The following is a 22,512-nucleotide window of genomic DNA, read 5'->3' as shown; positions in this document are numbered from 1 at the left end:
AGAGATTCGTTACTGACAAAGAATTTACAACTAAATGTCATGCTTTTCAAAATTAGGTCCAATTAGGTCACTTTTAAAAAAACAAAGAAAAATTGTTGACGAGAAAATTCAGAAAAACAATATCAGCCTAACTGCTTTTTAAGACCTGTATGTGATGCCCCCCTCCAATTGACTTAGATAAAAGGTCTGTGTCAACTTGTACCAATACAGATGCTGTCATTATGTGACCTACATGTACATAGATAAAAATTAATTGTATTTATCAACACACTGTGTAAGTCGGTGTCGTGATGAATTTTTAAAAATGGCGATACAACCTAATTCAAAACAATTTTGGAAGAGTTTGAAATCTAATAGGCCCAATGTGCCAGACAGTATATCAGAGGTTGAATGGTTTAACTATTTTAATGATTTATTTAACCCTCTAACCTTGATGGAGGACGAAAATCAAAAAGAGTTTTTCGCATCAATCAAAAACTACATGGATGATTTAGAAGATAATGCGGTGTTAAATAACGAATTAAATGTTTCTGAATTTGATGGGCCTATTTCTTTGGATGAAATTAGGGAAAATTTAAGTAAATTAAAGACAAATAAAGCCCCAGGACCAGATGGTATACCCACAGAATTTTGGAAAAATGCTCCCATAGAAATCCATGAAATGTTATTTATTTTATACAACAAGGTATTTGACCAGGGAATCTTTCCTGATGAATGGGGTAGGGGATTAATATCGCCTGTATACAAGAAGGGAAATAAGGATGACCCCGGTAATTATAGGAGTATTATGTTATTAAACGTCATAAGTAAAATTTATACAAGTATATTAAGTAATAGGTTAAATACCTGGTTAAAACATTATAATGAAATTGTAGAAGAACAAAGTGGTTTCCAGAAACATAGAAGCACATTAGATAATGTTTTCATTTTACGTACTCTTGTGGAAAAATATGTCTTTCAGTTAAAAGGTCGTTTCTATTGTGCATTTGTGGACTATGAGAAGGCCTTCGACAGGGTACATCATTGCTCATTGTTTTACAAATTATCGAAGACTGGTCTCAAAGGCAAATTATTTAATTCCTTATATTCAATGTACCAGCATGTAAAGGCAGCAGTGAAAACTCCCTGGGGGGTAACTAACTACTTTAATATTAGTATGGGTTTGCAACAGGGCTCTGTGATTTCACCTCTTTTATTTTGTTTCTACATTAATGATCTTCATGGGGCTTTTCAACGAGGTCATGAAAGTGTAGTTTACCTGTGTGCTTTGAAATTGTGTTACCTATTGTATGCAGATGACCTGGCTCTGTTTAGTAGTACACCCATTCGTTTACAACGATTATTGAATAATTTGGCAGACTATTGTTCAAAGTGGAGACTTACAGTGAACCTTAAGAAAACTAAAATTATTGTTTTTCGGAAAGGGGGTCGTTTAAAAAACAGTGAAAAATGGTTTTGGAAGGGTAAAAGCATTGAAACTGTTTCAAAATATAATTATTTGGGGGTTATACTTTCCAGTTCTGGAAAGTGGTACCAGGCACAAAAATATGTTTCTCAACAGGCCAGTAAAGCACTTTTTTGTTTGGAAAAAAAGATACAGAATCTGGGTGGTGTGCCGCCTGATGTTGCTTTTCGTATATTTGATTGTAAAATCCTCCCAATTCTCCTCTACGGTAGTGCTATTTGGGGCACTCATTCTGATATTAATGATGTGGAGAGAGTACACAATAAATTTTGCAAATTTTTACTAAGTGTTAGTTTGGTTGCCACTAATTCCGCTGTTAGGGGAGAGTTGGGTCGGCATTATCTTAGAGTGTATGTAAATATTGAAATTATTCGTTTTTGGTTAAAACTAATACGTGATGTTTCTCCACATATTTTAAAAGAATCGTATAAATTTCAACTTAATATGGCAGGAGCAGGTGCTATTTGCTGGGCTTTGACAGTTAAAAATCTTCTCTATAAATATGGTTTTGGACATATTTGGATTGACCAATATGTAAGTAACTCTATTGCATTCCTGGAACTATTTAAACAGAGGTGCTTTGATATTTCCAGACAAGATTGGAGCTCTGAAATTAATAGAAGTCTCAAACTAGTAACTTATTGTAAGGTGAAACATGAATTAACATGTGAGAAATATCTTACAAATATTGGTCAGTCTTATGCAATATATAGAAATGCTTTATGTAGATTAAGGATCTCGTCCCATGTACTACAAATTGAAAAGGGTAGGGCCAGTGGTACTCCACGTAACCAGAGGTTGTGTCCTTTTGGCTGTAATGTAATTGAGGACGAATACCACTTTACATTAGTTTGTCCCAAATATAGCTCCCTAAGGTTGAAGTTTATTGCACAGTATTACTTCTCCCCACCTACAGAGATAAAGTTTATTTCATTATTTCAGAATCAAACCCCATATATACAATTAAACCTTGGTAAATTTATATTTTATAGTTTTCAAGTACGTCAGCTTATGCTTGAAGAGAACACTTAATTATGCAAATGTTATGTATTATGATTTTATATTTGTTTTTCTTTACTTGTTTCTGCGACCATTCCAATCTAATTTATTATGTATTTATTTGTATCTGTACATAAGGCCAATGGCCACAGTACGAAATAAAGATATATATATAAAAAAAAGTCGGTGTCGCTATTTGTCCCTTGTACTGATGTTTACCGAACAAGGTGATATCGGTATTATGGCATGGTTGCCATGGGACTGATGATATTGTGACATGAAAGATAAAACACTCATTACTTGATTTATGTGCAACAATATCGATAGTTTACACGGTGGGGGGGGGGGGGGGGTAACATACCCTAGATGGTTTTCATTGCAGGAAAGTTGTTTCATTGTTGTTTTACTAGCATTGCTGTTCAGATTTCGAACACAGAAAGTTGTAAACTGATACCGTTGAGGGCGCCATGCACAAACATGTACTCGTATACTGAATTGACAGCAAAGGTAGGCGGAAAGTCCAGTATACTGTATGGGAAGGGTAAAGAAATATTGGAAATCATCAACAGTGGTTTAATAAATTATACACATTTTTATTCAGACTTGTTTGACGGTGTGTGTGCATAACTGTAACAATCTTTGACGTTCAGAAAACTTCGTAGTACCAATATAATATGTTTGGTCCATAGTAAATCTTACAAGCATTACTTGGTTTATTGTCGGATTATAAGTCACCCTGAGAGTCATAACCTTCATCACAACTTGCAAATTACTTATTTTTACCTATCCATCTACAATATTGTCTTACGACAAAACACATTTATCTAATTGACGCCAGCTTTCGTTTTTCTATGAGTTATGAATAGTTTATTCACTCAACGAATAAATTTATTTATTAGTTTAACATTGTGTTGTAAGGTTAGCCTGCTGAGCATCAATAAGTATCGGATGCATATCTTTCCAGCTATCCTCAGTTACAGAAATATTTATGTATGTATATACTGTTAATAAACCGCTTCAATTCCGGGAGAAACGTAGACCAAAACACACCCACCCCAGCCTCAACTCGGCGTTTGATATGTAAATGCACAGTGGAATGCTAATCTACAACTGGACGCATGAAGCTGGGAACAGCCACTGGTGGCGCTGTATACAATCAAAACCTATTCAGGCTTCCCTCACGTAAGTGAAATTATTAATAGAGAGCATTTATTATGAAACTCCGGAATCACGTATATTTGGTCTTGACCCCTCCCCCTCCCCACTCTGTCTATTGTGCTAATTTGAAGGCTGTACACTTTCTATCATACTAAACTGGTCACCATATTTAACAAGTGTTTCAGGCATTTACACTAAAATCTGAATAAGCGCAGGCAAGCCTCAACAGGTTTCGATCGTATACAGCGTCACCAGTGGCTATTTTCTCTCTTTTGTTCTTAGTTATTTTTATTAATGTTTGTATTGTATTTTTTATTTTCGTTAATTGTCATGTATCGATTTTTATCCATTAAAGATTATTATTATTATTAGACTGTTCCCTGCTCCATGCGTTGAGCAAATATATTTATGAAGGTCATTGGTAAATGGATCATTCCATTGTGTGAATACGTGGTGAAGGCAATAGGTAAGTGGATCATTCCATTGTGCGAATATGTGGTAACGGCAATAGGTAAGTGGATCATTCCATTGTGTGAATATGTGGTGAAGGCAATAGGTAAGTGGATCATTCATTGTGTGAATATGTGGTGAAGGCAATAGGTAAGTGGATAATTCCATTGTGTGAATATGTGGTGAAGGCAATAGGTAAGTGGATCATTCCATTGTGTGAATATGTGGTGAAGGCAATGGGTAAGTGGATCATTCCATTGTGTGAATATGTGGTGAAGGCAATAGGTAAGTGGATCATTCCATTGTGTGAATATGTGGTGAAGGCAATAGGTAAGTGGATCATTCCATTGTGTGAATATGTGGTGAAGGCAATAGGTAAGTGGATCATTCCATTGTGTGAATATGTGGTGAAGGCAATAGGTAAAGTGGATCATTCCATTGTGTGAATATGTGGTGAAGGCAATAGGTAAGTGGATCATTCCATTGTGTGAATATGTGGTGAAGGCAATAGGTAAGTGGATCATTCCATTGTGTGAATATGTGGTGAAGGCAATAGGTAAGTGGATCATTCCATTGTGTGAATATGTGGTGAAGGCAATAGGCAGGAACAGTCTACTGCGCGGATAGGTAGATGAAAAAGCTTTTAATTTTTTTAATAATGCATCTCTCAAAATCCCTGTGGTGGTGGTTACGGGTGGTTACGGGTACACGCATGACGTTTTTGCTTTGCAACATACTATTGTTGTTGTGTGAGGGCGCGTATCCTAGAGTTATTACAGCCTACCACAGTGCAGTGTATTCGTCATTACGATCTATCAAATGACCTTTGATGGTACAGCAGACGATCAAATATATAATGACATCCAAATATACGTATAAATAACCTTCGTTAGAGGGCGCTTTCATGTAAATAAAGACAATTTATTGACAAAGCTCGAGAGCTTTTTATAAACAATCGTAATATGCGTGGGTAGAACTGGATTTTACAAGTCTCGCGTCGCCAAGGTCAGTTGACGAGGACTGCAAACACGGTTCACCGCACAGGACTGCAAAAATATACAGGAATACTGGGAAGCAGAACGAAATAGTACGTCGCTGCAGTTGGGGACCTTTATTTTCAGTGTCTTATTCGCGACATTAGCTTGTTGTGAAACGTGTTATTGAAATACTTTTAGGAGGAGTATTATTTTGAGCTGCGTGATCCCATTGTTCGTCGTTATATTGGTGCTAAAGTACAATTAGGTGCAAATCCCGAGGACTTAAAGAAATCGTGGTATTATTTAGACCCAATGTTAAGGATATTGGATGCCAAAATGGGAAGTTATTTTAGGATGTTGGGTGCTTTATTTATACATGTATTAGTCATAAATGTTGTTGAGTCTAGAAATAACCAAAGAAGCCATTTTAATGCTGATGTTTTAATTCTGGGTGCCGGGGCAACCGGGATCGCAGCAGCTAAAGTTCTGAATTCTCACGGAATTGACAATTTTGTCATACTGGAGGGGTCTCATCGTGTAGGCGGGCGCATGATGGAAGTTCCGTTCGGTGGTAAAGTGGTGGAAGTTGGCGCCAATTGGATCCAGCCCAACAACGAGAACCTGAATCCTGTTGTTGGCCTAGCTAAGAAGTATAAATTAAAAGGGAAACCGTCGAACTGGGATAGTATTATTTTTAGAAATGCAGAAGGGAAGAACGTGACCAGGGAAGCGTTGGTTGTAAGACACCAGCTTGACAAGTCTCTTGATTACACCCACGATCTAGCGTTAGAACTCCTGGAAAACAATAAATCTGACATGTCTATCCGTGCTGCGCTGAGACTAGCTAAGTGGAACCCACGTACCCCTATCGACGAAGTTCTGGAATATCTTCGTGTTGATTTTGAATACGGCGGAATTGCGTACGTAACGTCCCTTAAGTCTACAGCTGTCGTCGTGAACGACAAAGATTTGTTTGTGACCGACCAACGCGGGTATAGCGTACTTATCAAAAAAATGTCAAATGAATTCATGAAACAAGGCGACCTCCGTTTAAGGTACGGTAAAGTGGTGACGGCTATTACCTGGACAAACAACAGCGTCACTGTCCGTTGCCAAGACGACACTGTATACACAGCTCCATTCGCTCTCATCACTTTCAGCATCGGCGTACTTCAAAATGACGTCATAATGTTTGACCCTCCCCTTCCTACCTGGAAGATGTTAGAAATCAAACAATTCGAAATGGCACTATACACAAAGATTTTCTTGAAATTTCCAAAGAATGCAACCCGATTCTGGGACGAACAAGAATTCATCTTACACGCGCATCCAAGACGAGGATTTTACCCCGTCTGGCAAAATCTTGAAGCTCCCGGCTTATTCGATGTTGGCACGAATATATTGATGGTGACAGTGACAGGCGAAGAATCGAAAAGACTGGAGGGACAAAACGATAACGTCATTAGATCGGAAGTGATGAATGTGCTACGTCATATGTATGGTGACAACATCCCGGATGTCGAAGAAATAATGCTCCATCGATGGTCACGTGATCCTCTGTATTTTGGTGCTTACAGCAACTGGCCAGTTGAAGTGTCGATTGGTGCTCAAAAAAGACTCCAGGCAAACTTAGGTCGGTTGTTTTTTGGAGGCGAGGCAACTGATCCAAAATGGAATGGCTATGTAGAGGCTGCGTTATTTTCCGGTCAGCGAGAAGCGATGAAGATATTGCGGTGCATGTCGGGAAACTGTCCTCAGTACACTCCGTAGATACGTAAGGTATGAATAAGTTGATATGACGACTTCGAAATGAGAACACAAATAACGTTAATGCTTTTTAATACTTGCATATTCTTCTATTGCAAAACGCAAATAATATAAATACACGGAACTTCAAACATAGGCCCTTTCATTTCTATGGACTTTTTGCTTTCAAACTTTGATTTTAGTTGACAATAAAATTAATGACTATATTAATGTTCCCACAGATATATGTCACTGAACGTCTACTTTGGAGTCATTTTAAATTGTATAAAGCCATAAATGTTCATAAACTCAAACTAAACGCTGCACGAGCCTGTGTAATGACGTCATCGATTTGATAGATTAATAGAGCAGTCGGTATGTTTATCGCAGTATACACAGCAGTAGCAGGAAGTTCTGCAACGAGAGTTTCAATAATATAGAGGTTGTATCGCGAAACTGTAAGCAATTTGCTCATTGACTGAATTTTAATCGCTCTCTTTATGCAAATGAAGCTGACCCATGTTCACTGCAAACATGGAACAGTTTTACTATAGATGTTATTTAAGATCCAAGGCCAGACAGAACCAATCGTCGAACGAGATATATGTTCCGATCGTAAACAGTTGCATTTCGAACAGAATGAATATATCTCGATCGGGATTATTTGTCTTTCAACGTCTCGGCGCACTAAATAAAGACTCCCTCAGAGCTTACACTCTATAAAGTATAACAATTGGGATAGGAAAATATCCATTAACAACAGCCTGGTAGCAAAAAATATTTTTATCCGAATTTGCGTATATGAATAATCTTGGCTTAGTGCCGTGTGATAACTTTATGGGATAGGAATTCTCAAATACTGTACTTCAAAGTTCCAGAGCACTGAGTTAAAATAATCGTTTAAGGCAGTACAGAAAAGTAAAGGTACCAGTACTGTTTAGTCTTGTCGGACAGTAAATAACTCGACACATATTTCACTGTGAATTCGTGTATATTTGTGTAAATGTAATCAAAGTACAATCACACTTAGGCCAGGGGTAGAACGAAGTACAATCACACTTAGGCCAGGGCTAAAACGAAGTACAATCACACTTAGGCCAGGGGTAAAACGAAGTACAATCACACTTAGGCCAGGGGTAGAACGAAGTACAATCACACTTAGGCCAGGGGTAAAACGATGTACAATCACACTTAGGCCAGGGTAAAACGAAGTACAGTCACACTTGGGCCAGGGGTAAAACGAAGTACAATCACACTTAGGCCAGGGTAAAACAAAGTACAATCACACTTAGGCCAGGGGTAAAACGAAGTACAATCACACTTAGGCCAGGGGTAAAACGAAGTACAATCACACTTAGGCCAGGGGTAAAACGAAGTACAATCACACTTAGGCCAGGGGTAGAACGAAGTACAATCACACTTAGGCCAGGGGTAAAACGAAGTACAATCACACCTAGGCCAGGGGTAGAACGAAGTACAATCACACTAAGGCCAGGGGTAAAACAAAGTACAATCACACTTAGGCCAGGGTAGAACGAAGTACAATCACACTTAGGCCAGGGGTAAAACGAAGTACAATCACACTTAGACCAGGGGTAAAACGATGTACAATCACACTTAGACCAGGGGTAAAACGATGTACAATCACACTTAGACCAGGGGTACAACGAAGTACAATCACACTTATGCCAGGGTGAAACAAAGTACAATCACACTTAGGCCAGGGGTAGAACAAAGTACAATCACACTTAGGCCAGGGTAAAACGAAGTACAATCACACTTAGGCCAGGGGTAAAACAAAGTACAATCACACTTAGACCAGGGGTAAAACGATGTACAATCACACTTAGACCAGGGGTAGAACGAAGTACAATCATACTTAGGCCAGGGTAAAACGAAGTACAATCACACTTAGGCCAGGGGTAAAACGAAGTACAATCACACTTAGGCCAGGGGTAAAACAAAGTACAATCACACTTAGACCAGGGGTAAAACGATGTACAATCACACTTAGACCAGGGGTAAAACGATGTACAATCACACTTAGACCAGGGGTACAACGAAGTACAATCACACTTATGCCAGGGTGAAACGAAGTACAATCACACTTAGGCCAGGGGTAAAACGAAGTACAATTACACTTAGGCCAGGGGTAAAACAAAGTACAATCACACTTAGACCAGGGGTAAAACGATGTACAACCACACTTAGACCAGGGGTAAAACGATGTACAATCACACTTAGACCAGGGGTACAACGAAGTACAATCACACTTATGCCAGGGTGAAACGAAGTACAATCACACTTAGGCCAGGGGTAAAACGATGTACAATCACACTTATGCCAGGGGTAGAACGAAGTACAATCACACTTAGGCCAGGGGTAAAACGAAGTACAATCACACTTAGGCCAGGGGTAGAACGATGTATAATCACACTTACGCCAGGGGTAAAACGAAGTACAATCACACTTAGGCCAGGGGTAAAACGAAGTACAATCACACTTAGGCCAGGGGTAAAACGAAGTACAATCACACTTAGGCCAGGGGTAAAACGAAGTACAATTACACTTAGGCCAGGGGTAAAACAAAGTACAATCACACTTAGACCAGGGGTAAAACGATGTACAATCACACTTAGACCAGGGGTAAAACGATGTACAATCACACTTAGACCAGGGGTACAACGAAGTACAATCACACTTATGCCAGGGTGAAACGAAGTACAATCACACTTAGGCCAGGGGTAAAACGATGTACAATCACACTTATGCCAGGGGTAGAACGAAGTACAATCACACTTAGGCCAGGGTGAAACAAAGTACAATCACACTTAGGCCAGGGTAAAACAAAGTACAATCACACTTATGCCAGGGGTAAAACGAAGTACAATCACACTTAGGCCAGGGGTAGAACGATGTATAATCACACTTACGCCAGGGGTAAAACGAAGTACAATCACACTTAGGCCAGGGGTAAAACGAAGTACAATCACACTTAGGCCAGGGGTAAAACGAAGTACAATCACACTTAGGCCAGGGGTAAAACGAAGTACAATTACACTTAGGCCAGGGGCAAAACGAAGTACAATCACACTTAGGCCAGGGGTAAAACGAAGTACAATCACACTTAGGCCAGGGGTAAAACGAAGTACAATCACACTTAGGCCAGGGTCAAGCACTAATTTATCTCTTATCAATAATAATATTTACTTGGTAAATGTGTGCACTATCGATGCCCAGTTTACAGAATATAAACATTATTATTTATGAAGGTCATCGATAAGCGTAAACAGGTGGAGAACAGTCAATTATACTGGAGGGTAGGTAAAAGACAAACAATATTTTGTAATATTTTTTTTTATATCAGTAATACATTTTCCCACTCCCTGAAATCATATGTGTGTCACGTGACATATTGAAATTCGAGTCACAGCTGTTTCATGGAACTGTCATATCCTTTTTGTTACTATTTTTCATCGCGGAAACAAATAAATTGTCCACCATGGAAAAAACACGAAGACGTAAATCTGTTTTTTTTTTCTACATTTTCAAGTTCACTGTATCGGACCTACTTACGTCGAAAGACCTCAAAAATTAGACTGGCCACATCGTGAACCGAGAATAACATTCTATTTTGAGAGCTCGTTGGTACCAGATGGACACTTATTTTAATCCGTCGTGCATATAAATAAATATTCACCGGTACTTTCGCTGAAAGTAAACCAAACACAGGGAAGGGAAAACCATAATGTTTTGACGTTTTCAAGATTTACCTGATTGTTTATCATTGTACTGCATTTATCTGAAAACACACATACACAGAACCACGGGCGTCATGATAACGATTTTAAATGAACAGCAGTTTCCATGAAGACGACGTTCACAAATAATTGACGTTGTCGAGATTGACTCAGTTTAATTTCAATATAATTCAGTCTGGGCAAATAAATTAATTCGGCGAAGGATATCTCAAATAATGAATTAATTCTGTTATCATACTCTGTTATCATAGCGTGGCATAATTCAGTTAAACAATATGTTGCCATGGCAACCATGTGATACATTATTCATTTGTGTCACATTTAAAGTCTGCAGAGCATCCTGTGCATGGAAAAATCGTTATCTGACAAAACTACCGTTTATACAAGAATACACCGGATGTTTTACTCACTAAAGTAATCAGTGACATTGCCAAAGTGACAAGTACATACAGATAAATATAAAGTTTCTAGACTGCGGTTTTCTGCTTTCTCGGGGAGCAAGCAATCCTCGCGATGCAGGCTTGTAGTTGTATATTTTTATCACCCAAACTTGCTTATAGTTGTAAAATTATAGCCTCGTTCTCATTACAAACTACAGCGATTATGACAAAGATTAATAATAATAATATCCAGATATCGACATAAACACACCTATGGGTGAAATAAATATGGTATTTCTATGCAGGTGACACATTCCAAATACGGATGCACACAGTGACATCACAAGACGTGGCGTAGCAGGCAGCGCGTCTTGTTTATTATGCGTCAACCAGTCGGAACGTCACGTAACACTCATGGAAAATGCCTTCTTTACAATACGAATCATATCTTTTCAATAAATATAGCAAGCGTTGGTCTTGAAACAACGCCATTTTTATATATCTATAATATCACCTACCGTAGATCACCATAGTAGAACTATTTTTCTTTGCCTTGTAGTTTTAGTGACCTTCTTGCTGTACTTTCCAAAGTCATTATTATGTCAATCAATAGAAATTAAAAAAATTACCATTCGGTACGAAAAATCATGCTAATGTAATAGAAGTTTTTTCACTGTATTAAAATCTTAATTTGATGTCACCCGCAGAGTTAACTTTGAAAGAATATTAGTTTAGCTTTTACCATGAACCTTCCATGGCTTTTACTGAGCCCAAACTCTTAAAGCGGGGGAGTCGTCGCCTGAACATGCGTCAGATGGCCATAGCGTGTCATTGTTTATGAACAAGTGTCTACCCATGAATCTTTGCGTTTTTAGCGTGTGTTGTTATCGTTGCTTGGGACTCAATTCCCGCGCGTGCTCAGGTGACGACCCCCGCTTTAATAATTGCAATATGCAAAACCATAAAGTGCTGCCAAAATATGTCTGCACACGAAAATATTCTAACATTGTCTTTGTCAACGAATTTGAAGCAGTATTGAACATGATATTTTTAGATTTCCGGCGTCATTAGCTGAAAATAGTTACAATTTATGTTGTTTATTTATCTATTACTTAATGATGATGTCTGATAAACGAGATTTTATACAAATGTGACTGTGTAACGGGATAAAACACTTTAGCGAGCGAGGTAGCAAAAAGGAAAACTAATGTAATTGGTATTTGAGCATTCTCGCCTAAACATGTAGCTAGGACAATGGATACATGTGTCTCAGAAATCTGAGATATAGCAGAATACTAGAGATTAGTCTGATGTGACTTGTCCTTAGTCCTTCAAAGTGAAGGTTAATGCAGATATATTGTAAATTACACAGAGGTAACACTACAATACATTTCCCTTTACATTCCCCTGTATTACATAACAGTCTTTGAGCTGAGGCAGTTATGGTTCTACAACCATCACCAGTTCTCTTGTCTATACTGATATACGAGTAGAGTAATCCTATCTATCAATTCGTGTACATTTAAAGTGTCTGCAGAACATCGCACTCAACGCCAAACCTGGGTAAACTGCGCTGACACGCCAAGATTTCGTCGAGTAGCGCCCGCAACGATGGCAAACCTGGCACGATGTTGACTGTGTTGACATGTATGCACTGTTCATATATCGTGGTGTATTCTTTGTTTACACCTGCGTTTTTATTTGAATACATTTCATAATTTAAGTTGATTTATTGTTCGAATCATCGGTTTTGTTAAGAATAAATTAGCTGATTGCATTTTATTGAAAGACTGTTTAGAGTTGAATTCAACTCAAACAGATTAGGTTTCCTTTCTCTCTTTGAATTATTCTTTATGTCAGGGACGTCCCACTCCAGTGTATCCCTGTGTATATGCTAATCCCTGATTCTGTTATTATTCTATTGAAGTAGATTACTTTAAAAACCGTTAGGTTGAAGCTTCTGTGTGTGCTTCCTGGGTCTGCCCCATTTACTCCTGGTCTTAGTGACTATATTGGTAAACCACGTGTAACTTTCCTATGACGAGTCCCAAAATCTATATTGATAAACCACATGTAACTTTCCTATGACGATCCCCAAAATCTATATTGATAAACCACATGTAACTTTGCTATGACGAGTCCCAAAATCTATATTGATAAACCACATGTAACTTTCTTATGACGAGTCCCAAAATCTATATTGATAAACCACGTGTAACTTTCTTATGACGAGTCCCAAAATCTATATTGATAAACCACGTGTAACTTTCCTATGACGATCCCCAAAATCTATATTGATGAACCACGTGTAACTTTCCTATGACGATCCCCAAAATCTATATTGATAAACCACGTGTAACTTTCCTATAACGAGTCCCAAAATCTATATTGATAAACAACATGTAACTTTCTTATGACGAGTCCCAAAATCTATATTGATAAACCACGTGTAACTTTCCTATGACGATCCCCAAAATCTATATTGATAAACCACATGTAACTTTCCTATGACAATCCCCAAAATCTATATTGATAAACCACGTGTAACTTTCCTATGACGATCCCCAAAATCTATATTGATAAACCACGTGTAACTTTCCTATAACGAGTCCCAAAATCTATATTGATAAACCACATGTAACTTTCCTATGACGAGTCCCAAAATCTATATTGATAAAGCACGTGTAACTTTCCTATGACGATCCCCAAAATCTATATTGATAAACCACATGTAACTTTCCTATGACGAGTCCCAAAATCTATATTGATAAACCACATGTAACTTTCCTATGACGATCCCCAAAATCTATATTGATAAACCACATGTAACTTTCCTATGACGATCCCCAAAATCTATATTGATAAACCACGTGTAACTTTGCTATGACGATCCCCAAAATCTATATTGATAAACCACATGTAACTTTCCTATGACGATCCCCAAAATCTATATTGATAAACCACGTGTAACTTTCCTATGACGATCCCCAAAATCTATATTGATAAACCACATGTAACTTTCCTATGACGATCCCCAAAATCTATATTGATAAACCACATGTAACTTTCCTATGACGAGTCCCAAAATCTATATTGATAAACCACATGTAACTTTCCTATGACGATCCCCAAAATCTATATTGATAAACCACGTGTAACTTTGCTATGACGATCCCCAAAATCTATATTGATAAACCACGTGTAACTTTCCTATGACGAGTCCCAAAATCTATATTGATAAACCACATGTAACTTTCCTATGACGATCCCCAAAATCTATATTGATAAACCACATGTAACTTTCCTATGACGATCCCCAAAATCTATATTGATAAACCACATGTAACTTTCCTATGACGATCCCCAAAATCTATATTGATAAACCACATGTAACTTTCCTATGACGAGTCCCAAAATCTATATTGATAAACCACATGTAACTTTCCTATGACGATCCCCAAAATCTATATTGATAAACCACATGTAACTTTCCTATGACGATCCCCAAAATCTATATTGATAAACCACATGTAACTTTCCTATGACGATCCCCAAAATCTATATTGATAAACCACATGTAACTTTCCTATGACGATCCCCAAAATCTATATTGATAAACCACATGTAACTTTCCTATGACGATCCCCAAAATCTATATTGATAAACCACATGTAACTTTCCTATGACAATCCCCAAAATCTATATTGATAAACCACATGTAACTTTCCTATGACGATCCCCAAAATCTATATTGATAAACCACATGTAACTTTCCTATGACGATCCCCAAAATCTATATTGATAAACCACATGTAACTTTCCTATGACGATCCCCAAAATCTATATTGATAAACCACATGTAACTTTCCTATGACGATCCCCAAAATCTATATTGATAAACCACGTGTAACTTTCCTATGACGATCCCCAAAATCTATATTGATAAACCACATGTAACTTTCCTATGACGATCCCCAAAATCTATATTGATAAACCACATGTAACTTTCCTATGATGATCCCCAAAATCTATATTGATAAACCACATGTAACTTTCCTATGACGATCCCCAAAATCTATATTGATAAACCACATGTAACTTTCCTATGACGATCCCCAAAATCTATATTGATAAACCACATGTAACTTTCCTATGACGATCCCCAAAATCTATATTGATAAACCACGTGTAACTTTCCTATGACGAGTCCCAAAATCTATATTGATAAACCACATGTAACTTTCCTATGACGATCCCCAAAATCTATATTGATAAACCACGTGTAACTTTCCTATGACGATCCCCAAAATCTATATTGATAAACCACATGTAACTTTCCTATGACGAGTCCCAAAATCTATATTGATAAACCACATGTAACTTTCCTATGACGATCCCCAAAATCTATATTGATAAACCACATGTAACTTTCCTATGACGATCCCCAAAATCTATATTGATAAACCACATGTAACTTTCCTATGACGATCCCCAAAATCTATATTGATAAACCACGTGTAACTTTCCTATGACGATCCCCAAAATCTATATTGATAAACCACATGTAACTTTCCTATGACGAGCCCCAAAATCTATATTGATAAACCACATGTAACTTTCCTATGACGAGTCCCAAAATCTATATTGATAAACCACATGTAACTTTCCTATGACGATCCCCAAAATCTATATTGATAAACCACGTGTAACTTTGCTATGACGAGTCCCAAAATCTATATTGATAAACCACGTGTAACTTTCCTATGACGATCCCCAAAATCTATATTGATAAACCACGTGTAACTTTCCTATGACGATCCCCAAAATCTATATTGATAAACCACATGTAACTTTCCTATGACGATCCCCAAAATCTATATTGATAAACCACATGTAACTTTACTATGACGAGCCCCAAAATCTATATTGATAAACCACATGTAACTTTCCTATAACGATCCCCAAAATCTATATTGATAAACAACATGTAACTTTCCTATGACGATCCCCAAAATCTATATTGATAAACCACGTGTAACTTTCCTATGACGATCCCCAAAATCTATATTGATAAACCACATGTAACTTTCCTATAACGATCCCCAAAATCTATATTGATAAACAACATGTAACTTTCCTATGACGATCCCCAAAATCTATATTGATAAACAACATGTAACTTTCCTATAACGATCCCCAAAATCTATATTGATAAACAACATGTAACTTTCCTATAACGATCCCCAAAATCTATATTGATAAACAACATGTAACTTTCCTATGACGATCCCCAAAATCTATATTGATAAACAACATGTAACTTTCCTATAACGATCCCCAAAATCTATATTGATAAACCACATGTAACTTTCCTATAACGATCCCCAAAATCTATATTGATAAACAACATGTAACTTTCCTATAACGATCCCCAAAATCTATATTGATAAACAACATGTAACTTTCCTATGACGATCCCCAAAATCTATATTGATAAACCACGTGTAACTTTCCTATGACGATCCCCAAAATCTATATTGATAAACCACATGTAACTTTCCTATGACGAGTCCCAAAATCTATATTGATAAACCACATGTAACTTTCCTATGACGATCCCCAAAATCTATATTGATAAACAACATGTAACTTTCCTATGACGATCCCCAAAATCTATATTGATAAACCACGTGTAACTTTCCTATGACGATCCCCAAAATCTATATTGATAAACAACATGTAACTTTCCTATGACGATCCCCAAAATCTATATTGATAAACCACGTGTAACTTTCCTATGACGATCCCCAAAATCTATATTGATAAACCACATGTAACTTTCCTATGACGATCCCCAAAATCTATATTGATAAACCACATGTAACTTTCCTATGACGATCCCCAAAATCTATATTGATAAACCACATGTAACTTTCCTATGACGATCCCCAAAATCTATATTGATAAACCACATGTAACTTTCCTATGACGATCCCCAAAATCTATATTGATAAACCACGTGTAACTTTCCTATGACGATCCCCAAAATCTATATTGATAAACAACATGTAACTTTCTTATGACGATCCCCAAAATCTATATTGATAAACCACATGTAACTTTCTTATGACGATCCCCAAAATCTATATTGATAAACAACATGTAACTTTGCTATGACGATCCCCAAAATCTATATTGATAAACCACATGTAACTTTCCTATGACGATCCCCAAAATCTATATTGATAAACCACATGTAACTTTCCTATGACGATCCCCAAAATCTATATTGATAAACAACATGTAACTTTCCTATGACAATCCCCAAAATCTATATTGATAAACAACATGTAACTTTGCTATGACGATCCCCAAAATCTATATTGATAAACCACGTGTAACTTTCCTATGACAATCCCCAAAATCTGTATTGATAAACAACATGTAACTTTCCTATGACAATCCCCAAAATCTGTATTGATAAACCACATGTAACTTTCCTATGACGAGTCCCAAAATCTATATTGATAAACAACATGTAACTTTCCTATGACAATCCCCAAAATCTGTATTGATAAACCACATGTAACTTTCCTATGACAATCCCCAAAATCTGTATTGATAAACCACATGTAACTTTCCTATGACGATCCCCAAAATCTATATTGATAAACAACATGTAACTTTCCTATGACGAGTCCCAAAATCTATATTGATAAACCACATGTAACTTTCCTATGACGATCCCCAAAATCTATATTGATAAACAACATGTAACTTTGCTATGACGATCCCCAAAATCTATATTGATAAACAACATGTAACTTTCCTATGACAATCCCCAAAATCTGTATTGATAAACCACATGTAACTTTCCTATGACGATCCCCAAAATCTATATTGATAAACAACATGTAACTTTCCTATGACGAGTCCCAAAATCTATATTGATAAACCACATGTAACTTTCCTATGACGATCCCCAAAATCTATATTGATAAACAACATGTAACTTTGCTATGACGATCCCCAAAATCTATATTGATAAACCACGTGTAACTTTCCTATGACGATCCCCAAAATCTATATTGATAAACCACATGTAACTTTCCTATGACGATCCCCAAAATCTATATTGATAAACCACATGTAACTTTCCTATGACGAGTCCCAAAATCTATATTGATAAACCACGTGTAACTTTCCTATGACGATCCCCAAAATCTATATTGATAAACCACATGTAACTTTCCTATGACGATCCCCAAAATCTATATTGATAAACCACATGTAACTTTCCTATGACAATCCCCAAAATCTATATTGATAAACCACATGTAACTTTCCTATGACGATCCCCAAAATCTATATTGATAAACCACATGTAACTTTCCTATGACGATCCCCAAAATCTATATTGATAAACCACATGTAACTTTCCTATGACGATCCCCAAAATCTATATTGATAAACCACATGTAACTTTCCTATGACGATCCCCAAAATCTATATTGATAAACCACATGTAACTTTCTTATGACAATCCCCAAAATCTATATTGATAAACCACATGTAACTTTCCTATGACGTGTCCCAAAATCTATATTGATAAACCACATGTAACTTTCCTATGACAATCCCCAAAATCTATATTGATAAACCACATGTAACTTTCCTATGACAATCCCCAAAATCTATATTGATAAACCACATGTAACTTTCCTATGACGATCCCCAAAATCTATATTGATAAACAACATGTAACTTTGCTATGACAATCCCCAAAATCTATATTGATAAACCACATGTAACTTTCCTATGACGATCCCCAAAATCTATATTGATAAACCACATGTAACTTTCCTATGACGATCCCCAAAATCTATATTGATAAACCACATGTAACTTTCCTATGACGATCCCCAAAATCTATATTGATAAACCACATGTAACTTTCTTATGACAATCCCCAAAATCTATATTGATAAACCACATGTAACTTTCCTATGACGTGTCCCAAAATCTATATTGATAAACCACATGTAACTTTCCTATGACAATCCCCAAAATCTATATTGATAAACCACATGTAACTTTCCTATGACAATCCCCAAAATCTATATTGATAAACCACATGTAACTTTCCTATGACGATCCCCAAAATCTATATTGATAAACCACATGTAACTTTCCTATGACGAGTCCCAAAATCTATATTGATAAACCACATGTAACTTTCCTATGACAATCCCCAAAATCTATATTGATAAACCACATGTAACTTTCTTATGACGATCCCCAAAATCTATATTGATAAACCACGTGTAACTTTCCTATGACGATCCCCAAAATCTATATTGATAAACCACATGTAACTTTACTATGACGAGCCCCAAAATCTATATTGATAAACCACGTGTAACTTTGCTATGACGTGTCCCAAAATCTATATTGATAAACCACGTGTAACTTTCCTATGACGATCCCCAAAATCTATATTGATAAACCACATGTAACTTTCCTATGACGATCCCCAAAATCTATATTGATAAACAACATGTAACTTTCCTATGACGATCCCCAAAATCTATATTGATAAACCACATGTAACTTTCCTATGACGATCCCCAAAATCTATATTGATAAACCACATGTAACTTTCTTATGACGAGTCCCAAAATCTATATTGATAAACCACATGTAACTTTCCTATGACGATCCCCAAAATCTATATTGATAAACCACATGTAACTTTCCTATGACGATCCCCAAAATCTATATTGATAAACCACATGTAACTTTCCTATGACGATCCCCAAAATCTATATTGATAAACCACATGTAACTTTCCTATGACGAGCCCCAAAATCTATATTGATAAACCACATGTAACTTTCCTATGACGATCCCCAAAATCTATATTGATAAACCACATGTAACTTTCCTATGACGAGCCCCAAAATCTATATTGATAAACCACATGTAACTTTCCTATGACGATCCCCAAAATCTATATTGATAAACCATATGTAACTTTGCTATGACGATCCCCAAAATCTACATTGATAAACCACATTTAACTTTCCTATAACGAGTCCCAAAATCTATATTGATAAACCACATGTAACTTTCCTATGACGATCCCCAAAATCTATATTGATAAACCACATGTAACTTTCCTATGACGATCCCCAAAATCTATATTGATAAACCACATGTAACTTTCCTATGACAATCCCCAAAATCTATATTGATAAACCACATGTAACTTTCCTATGACGATCCCCAAAATCTATATTGATAAACCACATGTAACTTTCCTATGACGATCCCCAAAATCTATATTGATAAACCACGTGTAACTTTCCTATGACAATCCCCAAAATCTATATTGATAAACCACATGTAACTTTCCTATGACGATCCCCAAAATCTATATTGATAAACCACATGTAACTTTCCTATGACGATCCCCAAAATCTATATTGATAAACCATATGTAACTTTGCTATGACGATCCCCAAAATCTATATTGATAAACCACGTGTAACTTTGCTATGACGAGTCCCAAAATCTATATTGATAAACCACGTGTAACTTTCCTATGACGATCCCCAAAATCTATATTGATAAACCACATGTAACTTTCCTATGACGATCCCCAAAATCTATATTGATAAACCATATGTAACTTTGCTATGACGATCCCCAAAATCTACATTGATAAACCACATTTAACTTTCCTATAACGAGTCCCAAAATCTATATTGATAAACCACATGTAACTTTCCTATGACGAGCCCCAAAATCTATATTGATAAACCACATGTAACTTTCCTATGACGATCCCCAAAATCTATATTGATAAACCATATGTAACTTTGCTATGACGATCCCCAAAATCTATATTGATAAACCACGTGTAACTTTGCTATGACGAGTCCCAAAATCTATATTGATAAACCACGTGTAACTTTCCTATAACAAGTCCCAAAATCTATATTGATAAACAACATGTAACTTTCCTATGACGATCCCCAAAATCTATATTGATAAACCACGTGTAACTTTCCTATGACGATCCCCAAAATCTATATTGATAAACCACATGTAACTTTCCTATGACGATCCCCAAAATCTATATTGATAAACCACATGTAACTTTCCTATGACAATCCCCAAAATCTATATTGATAAACCACATGTAACTTTACTATGACGAGTCCCAAAATCTATATTGATAAACCACGTGTAACTTTCCTATGACAATCCCCAAAATCTATATTGATAAACCACATGTAACTTTCCTATGACAATCCCCAAAATCTATATTGATAAACCACATGTAACTTTCCTATGACGATCCCCAAAATCTATATTGACAAACCACATGTAACTTTCCTATGACGATCCCCAAAATCTATATTGATAAACCATATGTAACTTTCCTATGACGATCCCCAAAATCTATATTGATAAACCACATGTAACTTTCCTATGACGATCCCCAAAATCTATATTGATAAACCACATGTAACTTTGCTATGACGAGTCCCAAAATCTATATTGATAAACAACATGTAACTTTCCTATGACGAGTCCCAAAATCTATATTGATAAACAACATGTAACTTTGCTATGACGAGTCCCAAAATCTATATTGATAAACAACATGTAACTTTCCTATGACGATCCCCAAAATCTATATTGATAAACCACGTGTAACTTTCCTATGACGAATCCCAAAATCGATATTGATAAACCACGTGTAACTTTCCTATGACGATCCCCAAAATCTATATTGATAAACCACGTGTAACTTTCCTATGACGATCCCCAAAATCTATATTGATAAACCACGTGTAACTTTCCTATGACGATCCCCAAAATCTATATTGATAAACCACATGTAACTTTCCTATGACGATCCCCAAAATCTATATTGATAAACCACATGTAACTTTCCTATGACGTGTCCCAAAATCTATATTGATAAACCACATGTAACTTTCCTATGACGATCCCCAAAATCTATATTGATAAACCACGTGTAACTTTCCTATGACGATCCCCAAAATCTATATTGATAAACCACGTGTAACTTTCCTATGACGATCCCCAAAATCTATATTGATAAACCATATGTAACTTTCCTATGACGATCCCCAAAATCTATATTGATAAACAACATGTAACTTTGCTATGACGAGTCCCAAAATCTATATTGATAAACAACATGTAACTTTCCTATGACGAGTCCCAAAATCTATATTGATAAACAACATGTAACTTTGCTATGACGAGTCCCAAAATCTATATTGATAAACAACATGTAACTTTCCTATGACGATCCCCAAAATCTATATTGATAAACCACGTGTAACTTTCCTATGACGAGTCCCAAAATCGATATTGATAAACCACGTGTAACTTTCCTATGACGATCCCCAAAATCTATATTGATAAACCACGTGTAACTTTCCTATGACGATCCCCAAAATCTATATTGATAAACCACGTGTAACTTTCCTATGACGATCCCCAAAATCTATATTGATAAACCACATGTAACTTTC

At 36.4% G+C, this 22,512-nt stretch overlaps 1 protein-coding gene across 1 annotated transcript; it reads left to right on the top strand.

The window, feature by feature from the left end:
• The first annotated feature begins 5,087 nt into the window (after positions 1–5,087).
• LOC100373364 (uncharacterized) lies at positions 5,088–7,036 on the top strand. Its single transcript, XM_085506256.1, has one exon. It carries the CDS (start codon positions 5,362–5,364, stop codon positions 6,817–6,819), a length of 1,458 nt encoding a protein of 485 aa, XP_085362382.1. The 5' UTR covers positions 5,088–5,361; the 3' UTR covers positions 6,820–7,036.
• Positions 7,037–22,512: the final 15,476 nt, after the last annotated feature.

The sequence above is a fragment of the Saccoglossus kowalevskii genome, chromosome 12, assembly GCF_978046115.1.
Source record: "Saccoglossus kowalevskii chromosome 12, keSacKowa6.1, whole genome shotgun sequence".
Lineage (NCBI taxonomy): Eukaryota > Metazoa > Hemichordata > Enteropneusta > Harrimaniidae > Saccoglossus > Saccoglossus kowalevskii.
This window is presented reverse-complemented; position numbering and strand designations above follow the sequence as displayed.